Below are 23,539 nucleotides of genomic sequence, written 5' to 3' on the forward strand. Positions count from 1 at the left end.
TTTGGTTTTTATCCTGTCATATGTCTTCTTGAAGAACAGCGATAATTAAGCATTTATAAAATGCTTAATTTCCTCCATTCATTACTTGCTCCACTTGGCCTGGGAAGACAGCTCAGCCAAAGAGTTGTGGTCAATAAATGGCTGCTTTGTAAATTCAGCTTCTGAGCTGCACATGAGAAACTATTATTTTTTGAGGTGATACGAAGATCCTTTAGGGGTTTTTTTTGCTTTTCCTTGTTTGAGCCAATTACAGACTTTTTTTGAAGATAATATTTTATTTAGAATATTTTTTTAAACATCTGTGAAGTGTTGCAACTATCATTGCTTGTCCCAAGTTCCCACACAGCTTGGCAAGCCTGTACACTCCATCTAAGAGGAAAAAAAATAATCAGAAGGTATTGTCCAGGAAGGAGGAATTAGATTTATGCTTCTAAACAAGGAACCTAAGGGGATTTGGTAAGACAGATCTTATTAAAGCTAAACTTGTAATACCATGTGAGTTAATATGTGTATACTTTTTAGTATTTTAGAGGAGATTGTCATAGAAACTCTCATTTTGAGCTGTTGCTGAGAACACATCAGTGGATATGCTAATAGGCAATTACTTGCTGAAGTTTTGAAGATGGATTTTAAGATTTTATTGCCAGTACAGATCAGAGCCGCTCCACTGAGCTGTGGTGTGTTCTTAACACAGTCCCACCCCTCTACCCCAGGTATTGCATGCAGGGGCACTGCTCTGGTTTGTAGTTTGGAGCAACACGGACAGAGATGTCTCCCGTATTCAGCCAGCTTTGAAGTTCCTGAATGTCCCCATTTTTGCATACTTTCAACTTTAGTATCTTGAGCTGTTGTAGCTTAAGATCTGTAGAAGAACAAACAGTCTTTCCTAGGAGACGGTCACATTGTGTGAGCTAATTTTAGAGTTTCTTACCAAACTAACAGGAGTACTGCTGCAGAGCGGTTTAGTAGAATTGTTGAGCCTAAGTGGTACATGCTGTCGCAGAAAGAGTCAGTTTTCTTCCCCTCTTCCTCCTCATTTCTGCTCTGCCAGATTTTAGCATATGTCTAATCTTGCAGTGAGGAAATTTAGGGAGTTTTGGCACAAAGCTAACCCCTCTAAACAAACCGAAAAAGGTACGAGTTTGTGTCTGACCCAGGTCACCAAGGGTCAGATGAGCTGAAGCGCTAACATGAGAGATGGAGAGAGAGGGCAGGACTTTCCCTTCTTGTGACAGCTGACCAGGTGATGGCTTTGCTATGCTGTTTGAACTGCCTGTGAGGGAGAAGCTTTTTAAATATTTCTGAAGGCATTACAGCTTTCTACCTCTTGGCATTTTCAAGTATATTTTCAGAAGAACACATCCAGTTAAAAGCTGAATTTTCCCAGCAAGTTTTCTCTGGCAATAGGCAACATGAACAGTTCAGGTGGGGAAAAAAATGCATGTTACTAGGTCTACAAGACAGATGTCAAATCAAGCCCATAATGAAGAGCAGGCCACACGTTAATCAGAGATGCAAATGTGGCTCCATCATTTGATTTTGGGTAGCAGTAGGAACAAAAGAGGAAAGCAGATAGATTCAAAATACCAAAATCTGCAGAAAAGGAAAGAAAAGAAGGCAGGTGAAAATAAAGAAATGTGAACAAGGTTGGTATTTTTGGGCAGAATGATGACACCAGGAATAACAAAGGAAAATTGGCAGTTGAATGGAAGACTGAGAAATTTGATGTAGTATCCTTGCAGTGGTTATCCAATCTGAATTTCAGTTTTCTTGGGTCATTCGCTAACTCTTCTTCCACTGACCTGCCATAGGTATTTTGAGAAAAAGTATCTGGACTCTCCATCTCAAATGTAGAGTCCCAACTGATGCTGGTTTTGCTGTTGCTTTTGCTTCTGCCAGGGTCTTGCAGCCGGAGGTGAAGGAGGAGTGGCTGCACTCAGGAGCATCAGTCTCATGCTGTTATCAAAGATTAGGGTTCTTTGTGGCTGTTGTATAGCAAACTAAAATCCTGTCTTAAGCATAATGCAAAAGTGGATTTGATACTTGCAAATTAGTGAGGTGTATCAATTTATCACATTGTGTAGCCATGTCGTAGGGTTTCTTGTGGGAGAAGCTCTGTGCTGTCTTATGGGATGTTAGAGGGTCAGCCTGGTGGTTGTCACAGGGCTGCAGCAACAGATGGGTGCAAAACTGCTCGCATTGCACTAGGAGTTTGATACAGGATAATTTGAGGTCTGTGCAAATCCTTACATTGACTTTGCTTAGATTAATCTTTGGAGAAGGAACTTCAGTCTACTTTAACATCTCACTTTTGTGAGTACTGAAGAAATGAAAGCTTATCTCTGAAACAGTTACCCTGCTAAACAACAGAAACTGCTAAGCCGCAGAGTCAGTAATAAAGTAGATTTCAAGATTATGCTATGATGTAGAGAAAAGCATTTAACGCTTTGATCTGCTGCTTTTGTTTCTGAAAGCTTCCAGCAGAAGCATAGGTGCAGTTCTGTGAGGCAAGAAGTAATCTCTTTCCCAGGATGAGCCAAGGTGGTGTGGAATGTTAAGGATTTCTTGTTTCTTCTTTTTTTCATAAGTTTGAAAATCCTTTCCATCAAGAAGTACTTGATTGGAATGGTCAAACTTTATTTTTACTTCAGTCCAATTCAGTGAACTTTGTTCCTGTTGGAAAAACGGTGCCAAAGATTGTTTTGAATTAAATGTATTGTTTGCCAGTAAAGAAGTAAAAGTAGAAGAAGAGACATACAATAAATTATCATACTTAGTTTAATGTTACAGTTCTTTCTGGATTTTGAGGAACTAGCAAATTGGAGGATTATTAAGAACAAAAATTACTTGATTGTGTTACTGCCACCTAAGTCGCAATTACCATGACTCCAGATGTACCTGATGTGTAGCAATTAATACAAAAAATACTTTTTTTCCCTACTTAGCTACTATTCACGATTCTAATCTCTAAAATACTGTTGTAGTAATCACTTTTGATGATGGAAAAGCAAGTTAGTTTGATGCCAAAGCTTGAGTTTAATAGTACTTATCAAATAGTACTTGAAACCTCTTTCTTGTTATTCTTTCCTTGATGGCTTTGCTGGCCTTTCCTACAGAGAACTTCCTGTTCTTGAGGTGCTCTGAGCTTGTTTAGTTGGGTGCAGTCACAACAATTGCATGTTTATTAGTTGCCTCAACCAACTGGTTAATTGGGGAATTGTTACACAGTGAACAAGAAGAAATGATAGTGGGCTCTGGTAGACTCCATCAACACCTTTTGTCAGTTGGTGTACTCGGCATGTGGTGTCCTGGACATTCATAGCCTCTGTTTTCTTAGCTTCAGAATTGGAAATGTTAATCTGCATCATGCTAAATGTCTTTTTTGTGGGTCTGTTGTGTGTGTTCCCCCCCCACCCCTGCTACCAGCAGTAAGAGTAAAGTAACTGAGGGTCTTCATATACTGTTCCCTCTGTGAGAGATATTTGTGTATCTGCCTGGTAGGACCCTATCAGAGGAACCTGCCCTTCATCTGTGCGAAGGGCACTGATACCCAGCACAGGAATAACTGAATGCTCTAGGCAGCAAAAGGACTGATGCTATGCCTCAGACCTGCTCTCTCAATTTGATCTTTTTATTAAAGAGTGTTCAACCGGGGTCGCATTTCTTTCCTGATTTTTTAATGTTACCGTACCATTGGCCCAGCATATCTTAAAAATAACAGTCAGCAAGACAGGAAACCAACCTGAGAGTGCCAGCAGTCAGGAATGGCTGGGTTTGCAGTTGGAAGCCTGGAGTCTTGTTAATGCAATAGAGAATTTTTTATGGTCTGTCTTTGTGTTTCTTTGGAGATGGTGCCTCAGTGAGAACGGGGGGCAAGCTTCAATAGAAATTAAATCCTATTGGAAACCTCACGCAAAATATTCTACAAGCTTTGAGGTGTGTGAAGCTCAGAAATATCTGGAGTGGAGTTGGTGCTAAGCTCTTAAAAATGAAAGAACTATTTACCTGTTCCTGGCATGTATTTCTAGATGGTAGAAACTGGTTTTGTATCGTGTGTTGGGACCACCTTACTGAGCTAGCATGGTTCAGATTTCAAGTAACAGAGCAGTTCACCCAGGGCTGGAGTCAGAGCTTGGCACGTAGTTGTGTCACACTGCCAGCAACCTGTTGTTACTCATGTTAAGTGGACATCATCTTTTTGTTTCATGTTGAAAGCCCTATTCATACAGTACATAGACTGGGAATATGTGGTGATAGTTGCCTTTTCGACTCTGTGACAGTGTCTGGCTGGTGTGGGTGCTCATTGCTCTTGGCCTGGGTGTTTGCCCTTTGTGCAGGTGGGTTGGGAGATCTGCTGATGAGATGGATGGTACAGAGGGGCATGGGTGTGCTCCAGCTGCGCAGTGTTTCGGATTGGAAAGTGGATGCAGGATTACAGTCCTCCTTACTCTGTCCTTTAAAATTCAGGATTGACACATCTCAGAAGACTCACCATGGACACTCTTTAAGTTTATTCTAACACTGTCTTTGCTTAGCATGCCTTTGAGCACTTGGAAATGCATGTCTTGTTTCTGCTTGAGAATAAGATCTTACATATATTGGTGTGGAAGTTTTGTTGGATATGATTGGACTTAATAATGTTATGCCACAACAGTGGTGTTCTCCGGGGATTAACATCACTATGGTCAATTGAGTCATTGGGAGCAATTTGAAGTGCTTCTGGTTTCTCCATTTGGCAACCATCCTAATCCTTTTGAGATTGTTCTCTTGTAAGAGAAGAAAAACAAAAAGCTTTTCATTTTTCTGGCTTTCTTTGAGTTGGTGGATTCAATCTTTCTGTTAGAGAAGTCGGTGTCGGGGTTCCCATTGACTTCAGTGGAGCATGCAGTACAAGACCTCAAAAAAAAACGTTTTGCCATCTGTGTGGGAACAGACTGCAGGAGGAAGAAGGCTGGCAAGAAAATGTTTAGCTGCTTTTTCGGTGGGGGGTGGAGCGTTAAGACATTTTGTTCTTTGGTTTGCATGCTTTTGAGCTGCTTCTGTTAACTGTACAGATGCCTATAGACAGCCCAATGACTGGGAACTTCATGTACACCTAGATTTGGTGCTTATATACCTATTTATGAGCAGCTTCTGTCAGAACCTTTTTCCTCCTCATGTCTACAAGGTTCAGTAGCCAGCTCTGTAGCAATGTTTTTTACCTGTAAGTGAAAAAATTACTCAAAAGTTTAGTCTCTAACCTTTGCTGTGCTGTGTGGACAACTTGGAGCTTGTGAGTAGTGGGGCTTGCTGCAAATGTGCAATGGTGGAACATGGCTCTGAGGGGCTGTGGGCTCCACTTCACAGGTTCTCACTGCCGGAAAATAAACCAGGCTAGGTGGGTCTGCTGCGGTAATGCAGCAACAGGGGGATTTTCTGATACATGGATTTTCACTCTGAAAAAAAACAGTGAATAAGATGTTATGATCTTACCAAAAAACGAGTGCAAACCAAGTGTTACGCAGGTGAATCATCATGGGAGACACTGGATGTGTACTTCTGTTTCAGACCCAGGGCTATCTCAGTCTGCCACTGCATGTGTTGTGCTTGCGTGTGTGCAGTGCTGCAGACTTCAAAGTCTGTTACAGTAAAAGGATGGTAGGGCTTTACTTTATGGTAAAGCACAAATGATGGTGCCCACTTCATTTCTTGCTTTGCTTTCAAACCAGCAGTCACCTGTGGACTCCAGGGCACAGCGTCATCGGACTGATGACTGAAAGCCCTGGTTCTCAAACGGGGAGGTGGTTGTGAGGTCCTTCTGTTAAATGCCCACATGGACATCATTAATGGGCTCAGGATGATGGCTTATTTCTTTAATAGCTATAGTATTTAGCAGGAAATTGGAATTGGGTTTTCAGTCCAATTTAGCAAATGGAGATGAAGGCACCAACCAGTTTACTAAAATAAGCCAGAATTTTTATATCTTTCTTGCCCAAATTTCCAGGCTTTTGCAGACGTTTGCAGGTGGCAGTTGTTACAGACTTCTCTATACCCTTACTCTCTTCTGTCACCCTGGGGATTTGAAATGTCATGAAGCAGAGTTAGAGAAACAGTAAGTGCAATTTACGTGTAGAAGTGAATTCTAAGTGACCTGGGGAGTCATAATACTTTTAGAAGTTAATGAAGATTTCTTCATATTCTTAATATCCTATTGGACATTGGATTTCAGTAATACTTTCTGAGTGTTATCAAAGACAGGAGCGGTAGATTCCATTCCATATAAAGCAGAACATGCACGACAGATGTATGAGCTGCTTCCTCAGCAGATTTCCTTCCTTGTGACCTGCTGAGGCCTCCATTGCCTGGTACTCTCACTACCCTTTACTGCCACCTCTTCCCCCTGCCCGCCAGCCCTGCCCCCCCCTCAAACCCCCACCCCACCCCCCTTTTTTTTTTTTTTACCCCCAATGTGGAAATGTGACTTGGATTTCTGCAGAAGCCTCAGCAGTGTTCATAATTCATCGTTTCATTCTTTTGCAAAGTTCTCCATTACTTTGGAAAAAATTGTGAAAATACATGCAACTTCTTAATACGGTTTCTTGTTTTAGAAACCAGGCATTTCTTTGGGTTACTGCTTTGGTTCTGTTTTTCTGTTTTCCTGACTTAAAAGAAGCTGGTTGTGCGGGAGTTCACAAAAAATCAGCAGTAATTGTAGAGGGGAAAGGAGGAAAAGGGTGTGTGTTTTAAAAAATAAAAATAAAATGGTTCTTTGAAAATCCTGACTTCAAAGCTGAATATATGAAGCAAGTGAAAGTGTTGTGAAGTTTTCTGGTCTGCTAAAGTGTAGTGTCCAAATTTCTAAAAAGTTTCCAAGAGTTTCTTTCTCAGTGATTTTTTTTTAAGGGATTCAGGGGGCATATCTTTGTACAAACATTGATATTGTGAAGGTTTTTATGCATTTGAAAATTATTTCCGATTAAAGTATAATGCAAGTTTAAAATGAAATCCTGAATAAGCCCGTGTGGGTCTCATTAGGCTGAAGTACACTTGTTCAGCTTATTCAACTTTCAGACTGCAGTACTGGAATTTATTGTCTAAGTTTTGGAGCACTGTTAATTTGTAGTCCCCTATATGAAACACAGGCACAAGCAAAACATAAAAGACTAAATTAACTTCTGTCTTGGTAGTGGCTCTAAATTGTAGCTCCTTCGCGTAGACAGGGCTTCAGAAAATGCTTAATGACAGTTTCAATAGATGAGCTTTAACGGTGAACTTCATTATTTCTGAGATACAGTTAATACTAGCAATGGAAGAAATGCCTGATTTAGCTTCAGTCATGTGCTCTCCAGGTTACTGTCCTAAGAGAGCAGTTTGCAGGCAGAATAGCTGTATCTGTGCAAGACCGGCGAGTCAATTCTTACTGCTCTGGACTAAATGTTGTGAGAAAGAACTTGGAGAAAAACACAAATTTAGAAATATTTGATGTGTGAAGATGATGTGAAGAAAGATGTGATTTCTTTAGGAAGGAAACTTTTATCCTATTTTATACTGACACTAAATATCCTGTGTTTGTATTTTAAAGCTATAGTCTATATAATGTAGATCTGATGCACAAGAAAGGAATTATTGGAAAACATTGCTGTTTGATTTAAAAGAAGAGGGGGGAAAAAAAAAAAGCTGTGTCATCTTAGAGCTACAAAGGTAATTACTGTAGGAATCCTATTTCAAAGGACCAAGGCATGGAAATAAAAAAGGCTGAATGCACATTCCTGAGCTGTTCACAAACAAGTACTGTTACTGCTTTGAATGTTTTCTGCAGACGTGCTCCCTGTAGCTTTGTTCCTCGTGTTCAACTTCTAATTATTTTTTTTTAAGGTTAAGTTGTGTTTTAGGACATCAGGTAGTCTTGTTTCAAACTTGCAGATTTCCCACACTTTTTCTGTATTCTTTTCACTACAGAACTAAACCATGCATGGTTTTCTTGTATGCTGGATGATGGAGTACAATCACTGTTTCAGAATATGGCCTTATATTACCACTTCATATTCTTGGTACTAGAGCCTGAAGTTGATTTTGTGAAAAGGGAAATCACAGCCACATTTGTCTCTTGGGGCATGCATACAACTGAATCTAGGCTCTTAGATTAATAAATTACCCTTTGGCTAGTTCCACAGTAAACTCAAGAATGCATAAACTAATTAGATTATTAAAAATGAGTTCCCAGGCCTGTTACTTTGTGACAGTTCTTGCATGGCTCCAAAGACAACTTTGACATAAAGTAGGTCATTTCGTAAGCAGTTGAACTTGGTGATAGTTTAATAGAGAACAATATTTTTTTTTCAAGTATATTTTCATAGATTTGTATGGTACTGCTTAGATATGTTTTGTACTGTGATCTACTCAACAGGCATAACTAACAACTTAGTAACTAGTCACGTATGTTCCTGTTTGACAGAAATGTGGGATGTTCCTTTATGTGAAGTTTGGCTAACTAGTTTAGGTAGGTAATTTGGCGATTTAAAATGTGTATTACAGGCCTTTTATATTGACAGTTTCTTTCAAAACCTGGGGAAAAGGAAATTTTAACTTTCCACATGTAGAGATTTTGACAAAGCTATTAAACAACTTAATTTCATGCCTTCAGAACAGTACCCCATCTTTGGGCAGAAATGGCTGGCACAAGATTTGGTTCCTTCCCCACCAGTCCTTTTTGGAACTTACTATGCCTGAGATGTTTTGTCTTCCTCATGATAATACAACAGAAAGAAAAGTCAGATTGTTGTTTGGTTTTGGGGTGTTTTTTTTTTTTTCTTTTAAAGTTTGCTTTTTTAAAAGAATAGTCCTTCTAAGGACTGCTCCTGAAGATCCATGTCAGGTAGCAAAGCCTTTATTGCGATCCCTTGGATGCTGGTACTGTAGCCAAGACTATTTCATTTAAACACCCTCCTTGTGTATTAGTTGTCTTATACACATCACTGGCATTTCAGTGTGATCAAGGAAGGAGCTGCTGCCAGGAGAGCACTGTGCCTCACTTTCCTCCCACTGATATGTGCTGTCAGAGGGATAGCAGCCTGCAGGAGAACTTGGAAAACCAGACTCATCCTCTCTAGCTGCTTACACTATCCTACTTTCCTTGATATGGTGCCACAGTGTTTCAGGCAACCCCTACAGAGGGAATGGGGTGGATGAAATCTTGTATAATACCTAAAGGAGGAGGTTATTTTTTGGAACTACTGGTGACTGCCTTTTTTTTTTTTTTTTTTTTTTCCCTCTTGGGAGGACAGCAGTCCTTACCCTTTGTACATGGTATGCTACTCTGAGATAAAAATACCCTGTTAACTTGAATAGGTATTATTCCATCTCACTGCTTTAATATTTAACCTTATTCCTGCAGAATTTAATTGAAAAACCACAAACGTACAAAAAAGGCACACATATACCCCCCCAAACTAACAACTACCCACCCAAAACTCTTAACTGTTTCTGGCAATGCCACTGAGTAACAGACAGGTATAGTCTAATCTTCTGTGTTTGTACTCAGAGTAAAACTGAACAGGCTTATGGTGGTATGACAAAGCACTTTGCGGCTTCTCTGTGAATAAAAATTTTTTCCTACAGAGAAATGGGAGTGCTTGTTGCATTGAAACCAGTAAGTGCTTAGGTTGGACAGGGAAGCAGCTTAGTAAAGACCGTAAGTCCAACTGACCCTGTTTACTGTGGGGTTTTACAGTATGAGCAGCTGGATATCCTCCATAATTACACAAGAGAGACTTCAGAGACCTGATACGGTAAACAGAATTTGCCTGGCAGGGCTAAGATTTTTGGTTTGGTTTTCTTACTGCATGCAAACCTATTTATGTTAGAAAGTCAAGGACTTGAAAGGCAGTGAGGACAGTGTGGTTGACCATTCAGCCTTATTTCCGTTTCCATAGGCTTCCGCCTTCCCCGTGTGCGGAGGATAGCACTCGGAGAAGGCCAGTGTGGGAGTGTTCAACTAAGCCTGTGTAATGCACAGAGAACCCTGTGCATGAATTAGGGTTGAGTAGGCTACCTCACATCTAGCAGTTTTTTCCGAATGCTTTAGTTACAAGGTAGGTGGCAGACTTCAATGAAATCCCAGGATTTTTAAGAGAAGAGCTTGTGTACATATGCAGCTCTGTGTGGGTGAACCAACCCAACTGGCCACTGTATAAAACCAGCTCACGTTTCTACCATTCTCAATAGCAAACACACTTGGGATACCATAGCAGGTTTTGTGTATACCCTGCTCACACAGGAAGGCAGTGACTATATGCTCTTATGACCAAGAGTGAAACCACAGCAGCATCTTGATCCCTTCTCCCTCTCTGCCCCTGTCTCCTCTCCCCACCTGTGGATAATGCCTAGAAGGTTCATCAGCTCCTCTCACACATACCTGTTTGGGGTTTTTTTCTTTTCTGTGGGATAAGATCAGTAACGAAGGAAACTAGGTTGAGTGTTGAAATATATACTGGCTTTGTATGCTTGGAGGAAAAAATGAAGAGGTTTGAAAGATGCCTAGGAGAAGGGGCCAGAGCATTTGTCTGTTAGCATGGGACTGAAGAATCGCAGGGTGGGCAGATAGATAGAAAAGGCAACTAACAGGATGCCAGGATGAGTAGGTTGGAGAGGCAGGAGTTGGGGTGAAAGGGTAGAAATAGTGGAGGAGTTTCATGGCAGGAAACTCTTGAACTGCAGCTCTGTGTGTAATGTTGAAGCAGTTGAGATGTTAGAAGGGAGAAGGATAGTTTGTCAAGATGGGCCCTAAGAAACAGTTTTAAGAGCAATATGTGAAACTCCTAGGTGGGGCTGACGGTTGATTCAGATAGCTAGTGAGGCTGCAGCCTTTGAAAACTGAGGGATGTTATGGATGGATCCTAGGTGACGTGGCTGAAGATAGGTCTTTGGAAACTTGTCCTTGGGTCTGAATTAAAAGAAAAAATTCTCTGGCTATTTTGGAAGATACTCAGCCTGGGAATATTTATTTATTCTAAGTAATTGGGTGTGGTTTTGCTTTTAAGAATTGATTACTTCTGTTTTCTTTCAAACCGTGGTGTTAAAAGGGATCCCTCTTCCCAATTGGCAGCTGGAAATTAGTGCAAATACCTGAAATGTTATGCTGATTCAGTGGCAGCAGCAGATAGCTGGGAATTGCGGTACAGGAGCAGAGCTGTTCCTTCTTGGTTGCCTTGCTCTTTCTTGGGTTGGCCCATGACAGTGAAGCTGGAAACTGATGCAGCTGGTGCTGGATTTGACTCTCATAATTCTCTTTGCCTCAGTGCCTCAGCTTGGCTCAGGAGACATCATTAACTACTGTTTGGAAATCCTTCCCTTGGCCATAATCAACTTTGGAAAGAAAAATAAAAACAAAATAATGTATGAAGTCAACAAGTGAAGGAGTTACTTGGGTTACAGAAAATGACAGGAAAAGTTGGGATGCTAGCTAGCCCTGGAGCTTTGCTACTGTGTCTAGAAATGCTTGTGTGGTTGAGAAGGCCAGGGATGAGTGGCTGAGCTTGGTTGGGCATGACAGGGCATAGCTTGAAGGAGCAGAGATGTGGCAGAGAAGGAAAGGCATTGCTGCTGACCCTGGGAGCGTGCTGCGTTGGAGAGGCCAGGAGACAGCTGTGAGGAGAGCTGTGGGGTGGCGTTAGGCAGCACTGACTGTGTAAACAGGCACGAGGAAAAGTGGAAGAGACTAGGAGGTGGCCAGCATGGCAATATGGTCCATCTCTTGTGAAATACTGCTGTCTGCAGATCTTGGACCCCTAGAGCTCTCCAGAGATGTCAACGTGACTACACATAGCATAGTTCTGTGTTGGTGTATTAAAATCTTTCTAAAGCTCTCATGCCTTCTGTTCTCTACATGGCTTGGCGATTCAGACAACTCTGTGTCCATGCAAGAGGACTGCAGAGCTGATGTACCAGATATTTACTGTGCTTTGTGGTTATTGTGGGTGTTGTTTCACCTGGTTAGTCTGCAGATCTAATCAAGGCTATAGCTAGAGCAGGTGCACAGAAAGCAAGGGTCAAAAAATCATAACTTGGGCCAGCGTTTACTGAAGAAACAGGCAAAAATAATAGGATAGCTGGTTGAAGTGGGTGGGAACATAATAGTAATAAGCATCCATAGTTGTGTGTGTTAAGTGTGTTTATTTTTTTTCCCCTTATTTGTGAATAAGAGTGTTCAAGGGAGCGTCTTTCCACGAGAGTTTGTGAGGCTCTTGTTCTTTTCATGAGGGTTTTTAGTTTGACATAATTTTTGGTCTTTAAGTTACATGACTTTGCAGCAGTAGAGGAGAAAAAAAACCCACCCCAAAACCCCTACCTAAACCCCCAAAAAACCAAACACACACATACACCCAACCTCAACAAAACCCAAGTCTCTAAAAATTCCTATTTCTTGAGTCCTAATTCTGAGTTTAAACCTTAATCAATGAAGGTTCAAAATTGCCTTACACTGAGACCCTCTGTAGTGATGTAGAAAAGTAGTTGTAAAAACCCAGTAATAAACTAGAATATTTTGACATGAGACATGAGTGAAAACTTGAATCTGCATATAGCTATTTTCCAGATACAGACTGCAAGGCTTAGAACAGTGCATTTAATTCAGGGCTTTTGAAGTTTTCAAAGGCTCCAGCCTCACTAGCTATCAAATTTTTGAATTTGAAAAGCACAAGTTATGCTTGTGTCATTGCTGCTCATGTGATGCCACTGGTACAGCTGATCTGGGACAGCTGAGAGTCTGCAACGTTGCTGCTTCCAAAGTCATAGATTGGAAAGCCTGCAGAGATACTGTGCATGGATACACAGAAATAATTATTGTATACTTCTGTGTGGACATGCCAAATGCTTGAAAATAAGTGCAATGTGTCTGTTTGTTACCCCTCATCAGTAACATCTGCAAAATACTGCTAAGCAGCTGATCATTAGTTTCTTTCCGTGTTCGTAACATGTAGGTTGCTTTCTGCACTCTGTTAAGAAAATCTCAAAAGGATTTTATTTATTTAAAGATACATAGAAAGGAATAGAAATAGTTTTGATTCAAGTATACTTTGTTAATGTGGAAGTGAAGGCTTTTTTTTCATAGTTGAAGCAGTATTTAGCCATCCTTCAGATACACTTGCTGTCAAAGGATGTTTTCCACAAGCAGTTGTAAGACCACAGTCTTCCTAAACATTGTTTATTAAATGTGTATATTCTTTTGTGCTTGCGATAACTGTTGCAGACTACTTCACTGAGATAATAAAAACATTTCTTTGTCCATTTCAAACGCAGAGGTAAATGGTTACCTATGATACGCCTGTGACTTTGATTTACAATTTTAAAAAGAAAATTGTCTGATAATTTCAGTAAACTGTTCTCAGTGTTAGAGTAGCGTTGATATTGTAAGTATAGAATATTTGAGGTACAAAGTTGAATGGTCCAATTGGAAGGAAATATCCACAGACCAACTTCTTTGGTGGTTCTTTTCCTTTTTTGGGGGAAGGTGGAGGAGGAGAGCGGGCAGAGACTGTCTAGATGTAATCAAGCTGTATCCTAGTTTGAGTTATCTTCCCCTTTTTGTAAGTAAATCAAAGCATTCAAATGATTCAAGTTGCTAAAGATGGAAGTACTAAAACCATCCTAATTTTTATTCTGTTTATAGCAGTAATTTGTTTTTCATTTATCTGTATGAAGATTCCTTTCTAGTGTTTCTATGGTCAGTCTTGCATTTATTTTGTGATACAGGTGCTGTCGCTGACTACCTGAGACAGATTTCAAGCAGAATGCCAGCTCATAAATACCTGTCAGATCTGGGGTGCATTAGCACCAGTTCTTCAGTGGCACATTGCAGAGAGACTGGACAGTGTGCTCTTGGGGAGACTGAGCAGCCTTTTCTCACTGTGGAAGTGGAGTTGAGCATTACACTTAATTCACGCTGGCTTCAAAGTCTTGCCATGCCAGGTGCTGAACCTTAGGGTAAAAGGAAGACATAAAAAACAAATGTGTGATCTAATTTAAGCCAAGATATCATGAGTAGGTACAGCAAAAAAATGAAGAATTAAGGACAAAGAATAGAGGGAAACGATAATAAGACAGTATGTGTACTTCAGACTACTACAGTGTTCAGTGGCAGTTAAACTAATACAAATCTCTGGTTTGGAACAGTCAGTATTCAAACTGATGTGGGATGCACTTTGGAGAAAAATGCTAAGGTGTTTAAATAAAAAATGGCAATTTCATTATATGTCAATTTTGCACTTAAAGAAATGGGTTTTTTTGCTTCTTGCCCAAGTTCTCTGCCATTCCAACTTGTTGATGAAGATGGCACCAGTTCCTGATTATGCTTTACATTCTTTGATCTAAGATACTGTTTCCTTTCTTTCCTCTTTTTTTTTATTAATTCATGTTAAAGTGTAACACCACCTTGTATTTTAGAAGGGGTGTGTGTACATGTGTGTATGTGCAAGTGCATGCATGCGTGTGTCCGTGTAACGGTTTCAGTGGATGGATCATACTCCATTAGTAATTCAGACCATTTGTTACTCTGAAACTGAATCTTGTTTTCTTGATGATTCTGCTTCTGGAATACACGGGAAAAGATCTTTTAAGTTCAAGCAGAAGTAAGACTAAATCTGTACCGCATGCATTATGACAGTACTTAAGATTTACATATACTTATTTCTATTTTTATTGTTATTTTACTTGTGTAATTAAAAATGCAGAAGTAAATTGAAATAGCTCAACTAACCTCCTAATTGTCATCTAACATAAAGCTTTCAAAATTTTATTTGGAAATATGCTAAAAGAAGCAATAATCTGAATGGTCAGAGTTTACAAGATGAGGAGCATAATAATATCAAGAGGTGAAATACTATACTTTTGAATCTAAATATATTTTAGTATTGGAGACGACTCTCATATGTTTATGCTCAAATATTACTTCAAGATAGCACCAGGATAGAGAGTTTGGTTGCTTCTGCTGAGCATGTATGACTGGGTGGAGAAACCTATTTATATAATCATATATCAGGAATTGATTTTTAAAAAAAGTATCTCTCTTGAGTATTTCAGTTGCATGTAGTGTTGGTATTTGAGTGCTCGCAGAGGTAACCCAGAGGTCTCCATCCCTGAGATATTCAGAAGCTGCTCTGGACCCAATCCTGGGCAACAGGAGCTCCCTTCCAACCTCAGCCCATCTGTGATTCTGTATGGATCGGGGTGATCATCAGAGGTGGCTAAGGTCATTCATAGGATATGTTCCCAGGTATCATTGTGGTGGCTGACTAGGAGTATCTGTGTTAGGTAGGCGTTTTCTGTTTTAAGAGACACTTCTGATAGTGGGTAGGCTACTTAGAGAAGCAGCTTTGGGGTCACTGTTGTTCAGTCTCAACGCTTGGTAACTCACTCATTCGCTTTTTGGGTGATAAATTAAGATCTTCATCAATTTTAAATTTCTGAAGGTGGTTGTAAGCTGCAGCCAGGCTTGGCTGTACTAAATGGGCTATTCCTGGAGTCGGGCGCTTCCCCTGCGCAGGACAGGTGATCTCGGCATTGCCCTTTGACTCTCCTTTGGACTCCTTCCAACTTACCCAAGTCCTCCTGAACCGCTGGCCCCGGCGTTCCAGGGAGGGCCGTGCCTCCCTTGTGCCGCGGGGAACTCGCCTTGGCCAGTGCCTGTGGTCGGCTGTCCCAGCTGGCCCTTCCGAAGTCCCCTGTCCCACAGGAGAGGCCTGGGGACACAGCCGCCGGCACTGGCTGTGTGGAGAGGCCTCTGGGCTGACCTGCCTTCTGCGGGCGGGAGGGGTGCCTGTGGGTGATGTCCCAGCTGCTGCTTTGCTTTAACGTTTGCCTCTGCCATATATATCTTTTTGTTTTTCCCAGGTTTGTTTCAAAAAGAAATCCCTAATCTCCTGTTAGGTATCACGTACCCGACTAACTTGTTGTAACGCTGTCACCACTGTATCATCTACACCTTCGTATGCAGATGGATCAAAACATGCTTTCTTTTATTAAGCACGTCTGCATTTTAGTCCTAAATCGACATGTTATCAGACTTGGTAGTGGTAAACATGAATGTAAGCATGATTACATGAAACTCTGAGTAGCCTGGATGTAGAGGTTTTTTATATTTTTGCTTCTGAAGTCAGTATATAGGGAAACTTAGTAATGAAAATGGAAGTAAATGAAGATCTAACTGTAACTTTTGATTGCCAGTTAAAATTTTTAGATTACACTGACTTCCATTTCTTCCCCCATTTCTTTTAAAATACAGTAAAGGAATTGCTTTGCAGCCAAGTACAATAAAGTTGAAAGCTTGGATCTTCTGTAACTTTCTAGAGCTGCTGGCTCTGACTCCCTAGAAGGAGCAGTGGCTCATTAGGGACACTATAAATAAATAACGAGGCTCAGTTTTCTGTGCCACTAAGTAGGTTCCACTTCAATTCAGAGCAAATACCTTATGTAAGTCTAGTGAGGGGAACTTTCCTCAGTGCATACACGTTGCTGGCATTAACCTATTGATAATGAAATTCAAAGCCTGTTTCTCTTGTGACGGGTGGACAGAGCTTTGTGTGAGCTGTCAAAGGAAATTAAGAGTTTAGCAATTGACATAGAAACAGGAGAAGAGGCTTCTTTGTATTTCTTCGTCCTTGTGTGCTTTTGACAAATACTGTTAACTACTTAGAATTTGGTCCACTGTACTAACCAGAAGTTAAAATGGTGGGTTTGGGAAATAGAGAGGAAAAAAGTAATTTTTTTTTTTTTTCTAACTTATGGATTCATTAAGGTTCTACCGTAATAATGCACTCTCACGCATTAGAAATTCACCTCGGGAAAACAACTAAATGTGTCTTTGTTCTCAAAGATCAGAATCCTATTTTCTATCACTGTAAAGCTAGGTACATGTTTCTGTGGATGCATAAATTGCTTTCAGGGTTTTTTTTTTCTTAATTTCCTTTTTTAACATTCCTGCCCCAGCCATTGTGAAGTTTTTTTTAGTTGTCTTCATTTAAGGCATTTACTTCCTCTGTATGTGACAAGTGACGTTTAACCCTGAGGAATGTTAAAATGTCCCCAATGAGAATCTGTTGGTGACACTGTGATATATCAAGTGCATGGTTTGTGATGGCATCCAGCATTACGTAACCATGGGCTGTAATTATTCAGATGTGATGTCTGTGGATGTATGAACTTGGAAGAGTGCAGCATGACGATGCTGAAGGCAGTGTTAAAATAAAATCTTTCTCTTTCATCTTGCTTGTTAGCTCTTGAGGGTGCTGTGGTGCCCTGTGGTGTAGTATTTACACTGCAGTTGAGGTGTGAAATTTCCTGCCACGGTGACCTCCTAATCCATTTTGGCAGTGCTGTGACAAGTCAAAAGTATGAGCATGTGCAGACCTGTTTGGTGGAATGGAGGAGACCCAAGGGGAAAAAGATAGAGATTGAAGAGGAAAGGGGAGCTTTTCTTGAATTTGCAGCCTTGCTGTTTTAGTTTAGAGTTCAGGTTTTGGAGCAGGGGGAGCAGCAAATTCCTCTGGAGCTGGTTTCTGTGAGAAGTGTGAAAATGATGGTGTATTTGTAATACAGATGATGACCATCAGCCCTGGTCATCTCCTGACAAAAAGAGCAAAGCAAAGCTACAGTCTTCTGAGTGCAGGAAACTCACTCTTTGAGTTTTGTTTTCTACTCTGTGGACTTTCTTGGAGTGAACTGTTTATCGTGTGCTGGGTTAATGCAGACGGTGGCATCTGAAGCCCTCTGCGCACACTTTAACCATCCATTGTAGTGAGCTGAGGGTGCTGTCAAAGCTGGCAAAAACATATCAGATGGCTTCTGTGAAGTGCTTATGTAAAGCATGAGGTATCTGATTTTAAAAATGCTGTTTTTTAATACAAGACAAGGTTGATGTTCAGGCTCTTTAGCATAAAATACATTGTTAAGTAGCGTTTCTGTCTGTAGTCATTTCCGTGGCATTGTTATTGTACCTGGCCTTGTTTTGTGCATTAACCTGTTAATATAGTTCAATTTTACAATTATACTGGCCCCTTCCTGTCTTTCAATGAAAGGTAAGAAATTCTTCTCAAGTGTTTCCAATAATGCTTTGATTATTTTCTGGTTTTACCACGCCTGTGGCCCAGGCTACATTCATTCAGAGACTACTGATCTCAAATCTGAAAAGGCTGTGCTGTTGGTTGTTGGTGTCTTCTGAAGTTTAAATTTGTACTCAAGCTGCAGTTAAATAGCCTGCTTGTTTAATTTTTGCCATAGTTAGATTTTAAACCTTCGGTCAGGGGAGTGCCAGGATGTCCTGGCCCACTGGGATGTTGTGAGCTTGGGGGAGATGCGCGATTGAGACAAATCCTTTTTCCTCGGGGCAGGGCTGTCGAGGTTCTTAAAGTGTTTTTCCAAACATAAGTTTTGGACTGCCAAAATTCACCCGGTCTCAACCCAGATCTCTTTAGTTGGGATTATGTTCCTTTTCCGTAGGGTGTTTTTTGGACCATCTCCAATTACTTTTTTTTCCTCAGGCTTGTTCCCATTTCTGATTTTCTTTTCCACTGGTAGGTGTGAGTAGACTAGTTTTCAGTCCACATATATCCTCAGATCTGACCTACTTGGAAATTGTTAAGGATTGCATGAAGAAAGGCTAAGGAAAACTAGTACCTTGTGAGTCTGATGTTAAGGCTCATAGATTGCCAATTCAAAAAACCAAAAGCAAGATCCACAGGCTGTGTTAGCAGCTACTGTGGTGCAGTGAGGGTTGCGAGTGCGAAGTGAAGCAGCAGGGGCTCAGCATCCACACTGGGTGTGCTTCACAGGCTGTGCTTTGGTTAGCTCTAGCCTGGTGGCATGGACTAACCAGTTGTTAGGTGTGCTCCAGGAGCACATATTCCTATTAAGTTTTATCCATAGGGAATGCAGTTTGCATACTCTGAAATCCTTATGCAGCATGAACCGCAGCGTCGTGCAAAGCAGTGGGCTCCCAGTGAACTGAAATGCACGTGCAGAAGGTGACTAGGGTGGTGGGTCTGCAGAAGAGGTCAGTGGTTAAGACCTGTCCTTGACAAAAGAGGCCAGATGAGCTATTATTGATAGTAAAATTAAAAAAAAGGGTGGGGAGGGAGATAAAAAGCCAAGTATGTGGCTTGATCAAAGTTTTGGCCTGCCAATAAATTAGTCATCCAGGTTGCTGGTGGTGTGGTTGTGGGTGTGGAAGTGTATTGCAGTATTAAGAACGGATAGGATTTTGATCTCGGCAGTTTAGGGAAGTTGGAAATACTGATGATGTAAACCTAAATATGAATAACTGATTTAACAGACCGTTAACACTATGCACACTGCAGTGGGAAAGAATTAATGGTGTTTGTTAAAAGTGATTGAGATAAACGTAAAGCCATGGTATTAATTTTAGAGGTATGGAGATTACATCCCATATATGGATTTTTGCAAGAAAGCAGTAGCCTAAACATGGAGGAGCAGGTATTTTGGTCAACAGTGAAACACCTGTTTAGCTGATCTTTAGCTTAAGCAAGTATTACTGGCCAAGTTGTATTTTTACAGCCAGTGAGCTGGCAGCCACATGTTTTTAATGATGAACAAACACACCACCTTTCCAGGTAAGTGCATGTACTCATGCCACAGAGTTAATACATTACACTTCAGAAGAGGGAGAAGATAGGAGAATGAGTGTTTTTTTGTTTTGAGTATTTTATTGTGATACCCCTGTTACAAACATGTGTAACAGTATTGCATGACCCAGAGTGCATACTTGTGATGACGGGTTTTTTTTAATATTTTTAACTCTAGGTCTACCCTGAATTACAAATCACCAATGTTGTTGAAGCCAACCAGCCAGTTACAATCCAGAATTGGTGCAAAAGGGGATGGAAGCAGTGCAATGGTCACCCACACATTGTGGTTCCCTACAGATGTTTGGGTAAGTGACAGTTTCAGTGTGGTTTTTCCTGCTCTTTGATTTTTTTAGTCTCTTGATGAAAAAGATAGAGAATTTACATAAATTACTTTTAAACCTCTGTATTATCATCTTCTCTGAGGCGGGTTTTGTCTAATTGGTCTGTCCTTTGGAACTGTATTATCTACAGAGAAAATACTCCTGCTCTTCCCAATACTATTTTCATGAGTGACTGAAAACCAGACTTCTGCTTACTCCCCCCATTTTTGTCATTATCTGTCGTCTTCTTTCTTTTTCCTTCCATATAGACATGCACATGTGCGCCCAGTTTACAAGGTTTTTTGTTCATAAGTTACTCATCCCTCAAGAAATACTTCTTTTTTTACCCCCATTGTTTTTGTAATATCTAGCACTTGGTCTCTTACTGTGAAAGACAAGAGAATTGGTTTTTATTGAAAGCAAGCAAAAGCTACTTTATAAATTCTGTTGTTTCTTTCTGCAACTATTTTTGTTGCAGTTGCTTGCTATTCTTTCCTGTGTCCTTGGGTGCTTTGAATCGATTCACCAATTTAAAAGGGAGGTTCAGTCCTTAATTATTTTTTTTGTTAAGCTTTACTCCTGTCAGCATTCAGAAAACTGAATTGTATTAATTTGTCCTTTTCGTTAACGTTCTAGGCACAACATTTTCTTGAGATTATTTCAAGAGCTATTTAAATATGTTACTTTACTATTGCCATTTGAATTGTGGTAAATCAGCTGCCTAGTTTCATGTTCAAATGCTGGAGTTCTGAGTTTGAACTTGCTTTTATACTAAGCCAGGGCAGCTAAAATGTGTGGAAAGCAACTCAAGCCAGTTATTCCATGAAATAAGTAATGAAATAAATCCAGAAAATACAGTCTTTCTAGAATTTCTGTTCAGTGGAATAGGTAAAATACATGGCACGCTCTACCTGATGTCCAGGCAGTGAGTGTGCCAGCTTAACAAAAATAGGACTGCAGAGTAACAAGTATGCTACCACTATGGTCAAAGGTGCCAAAGCAGCAGATAAGCAAAATCTGTGCTGAGGAGTATCAGGGAAATTTTATTGTTCAGTGAGGTTTCTAGATCTGATGTATGTTTGTACAGATATGAAATAGGTATTTTCAGACCTGCAATGTATCAGTCAGTGCTACCATAGGTAAGAATGACTAGTTTGTTCTGAGCCAAAAATGTTAAAGGAGAACCCAAATTCAAGACTTTCTGTAGAGAGATGGACCTGCCTCTAGTAATACAAATCCTGACTGCAGGAAGGAACCTGCTGTTTTTTGTGTGTTTTCCAGACTTCTGCATGACTGGAGCTGGTCACTTCCTCCAAAAGTTCTAAGGCTATAAAAGGAATGCACTCTTCTCCCCATTTGCCGCTGTGTTTTCTTTAGTTTTCCATAGAGAAGATAAAAACATCAACTTGTAGTATCATTGTACTAGTAGAGCCAGATAAGCAACTTGTTAGAGGTGAGGCAGAACTGCAATCTCATCTAGCGTCATCGTGATAGATTTGATCAGATTCTGTGCAAGTGCACTTGAACTGATTAGAGATGTGGTTGAAGAAGGTCAGACTAGTGGAACTATAAAAACTAATTATTTATTGTATTGTCATCATAAGCAAAGCTCTGAATTATGATCATGGAACTATTATGCTCCGGATTCTCTGTGCTTATGCAGATTCGGTCAGTGCCCTGGAGAACTTACAACCTAATTTAAGATAAAAGCCAATGTCATCACAAGAGCAAATGAATATAAATTGGCCATGAATAAATTTAATCTGGAAATTATAAGGAGGTTTCTGCAAGAATAAGGAGCTCCAACAGTCTTCTGATAAAAGGAGTAAGTCTAATAATTTAGAAGGAAGTTCATAAATTTGTGAACAGGACTATATTCAGTTCCCGGCAGGAGTGAGGAACTGAACTTGGACTTCTAAGGTGTCTTTCCGGAGTTAGTTTTGAATGAAAAATTATTGGGAGGTTAAGGTCTGCTATCTTTAGGTAGCAAAGTAGGCTTTGCTTGCTGCAGGCAAAAATTTTAGACATTTAAGCACCTCATGCCCATTAATGCCTTGCCCCTTAGCTCCTATTTTCTGTTTTAAAATCCCCTCATACACTATTTCCTTGTAATTGAGTTTACGCAGTTGTGTCTGCCTTGTGTGTGTTTGACATCCTTCTATGCTGCCATTCATCTTTTGACCCTTACTAGAATAAAACTAACAGAAACAAAAGCCTTAGATACTGATCTTCCCAAGAGTTTACTGGGAGAAGAGTGGCCACCAGAGGAAAAACAGTGACCGTGGCCAGTATCTGTCTCTTCTCCATCAACCAGCCCTCTGTTTGTTGTGTATGGTTAAAGTAAGACTTTCTTGCATGTGGTAAAGAAGCGTTAGAGGAGAAGGCTGGAGGGGAGTGGGTCATGTTCCCACATGTGAGGTTAGGGGTACAGCCCATTGTGGGAAGCTGGGCTTGCTTAGTGTGCAGCAGCAGGTGTTCTTCTGTTGCTAGCAGCCCATGTTGTCCTCTCCTGTTGGCTTGCTGCCTTCATAGTGGTGAAGCTGGTCATGAAATTAACAGATCCTCTGGAAAGAGCAGAGGTCTTGAAGGGGGGGAAAAAAGTGTTGTTTGGGGTTTTTAATGAAGACTGTTCATTTATTTTTCCTGTTGGACAGTTACTCTTAATTTAGTACTTTGATTTTTGTGTTTTCGAAAAGTTGTGGTCAGATACCTTGAATATTCTTGCTGCCTTGTACATCAAAGGGGTAGGCTGGAGGCAGGGAGTTGATTGAATTCAGTCTGTCAATGTCTCTTAGCTTTGAAAGATTATATTTTTTAATAATTTTATGCAATATTGTTATTTTTGTTGGGTGCTTTGGTTTTGGGTTGTTTGTTTTGCCCCCCCCCCCCCCCCTTTCTTTTTTTTTTGTATGTGTGTTTTAACTAATCTTGTAGCCTGCACAAACAGCTCAGTATGAGGATACTGATTTCATTAATTATCACCATAAGCAGTGCTATGTCTGTCTTGGAACTTTTTTCCTAAATCTTGTTTTTTACAGAGTTAAGGAGTCCTGAGAGCTGTTTTTTCTTTCTCTCCTGCTAATACTTCTTCAATGTTAAAAGATAATTTTTTGTAAACTTGGGATTTTGCCTGTCAGTTCTGCATGTGCCCCAGCTACCTTTGGTGTGGTAGCTGCTAGTGGGCAATTTCAGGAACTGGATACTGGCACTGCTCATTTCTTAGTAATTTTTGTTAAGTATAGGCCCTTGATATAGATCAACATTAAATCCGTTGACTCTGGTAAGGATTAAGGTGCCAAAAGAAACTTTGGTAGTGGGCAGCTCATTGCAGGGTTGAATCTTACAAATTCCGCTTTGCTGTGAAAATCATTTTCAGTATCTTGAATCAGCTTACAGTTTCTTCCATCTTGACATTTATTTTCCACAGAGGTGAGAAACAGTGAGTGACAGAAATGTGTCCGCTTTCAGGCCAGATCATCTTCACAGTCCATTTGCGTCGCAGTCTTCAGCTGAGGCACTCTGAGACATGTAGAGAGCGTATCACTGCAGCGCTTGGCTGCTCCATGAGTTTTTTCTCTTTGAGACTTGTGCATGATGGTAGTTACT

The 23,539-nt window shown here is 40.5% G+C and overlaps 1 protein-coding gene across 5 annotated transcripts in view; it reads left to right on the forward strand.

Annotated features, from left to right (window-relative positions):
* LOC119143448 (amyloid beta precursor protein) overlaps positions 1-23,539 on the forward strand; it is a 229,077-nt gene that overhangs the window by 60,132 nt on the left and 145,406 nt on the right. For all 5 annotated transcript variants that reach the window (XM_037377728.1, XM_037377730.1, XM_037377732.1 and 2 more), the window contains exon 3: positions 19,789-19,918. In XM_037377728.1, the coding sequence (XP_037233625.1) occupies positions 19,789-19,918 (130 nt within the window). The remainder of the gene's footprint in view (positions 1-19,788; positions 19,919-23,539) is intronic.

The sequence above is a fragment of the Falco rusticolus genome, chromosome 2, assembly GCF_015220075.1.
Source record: "Falco rusticolus isolate bFalRus1 chromosome 2, bFalRus1.pri, whole genome shotgun sequence".
NCBI classification, from domain to species: Eukaryota; Metazoa; Chordata; class Aves; order Falconiformes; family Falconidae; genus Falco; species Falco rusticolus.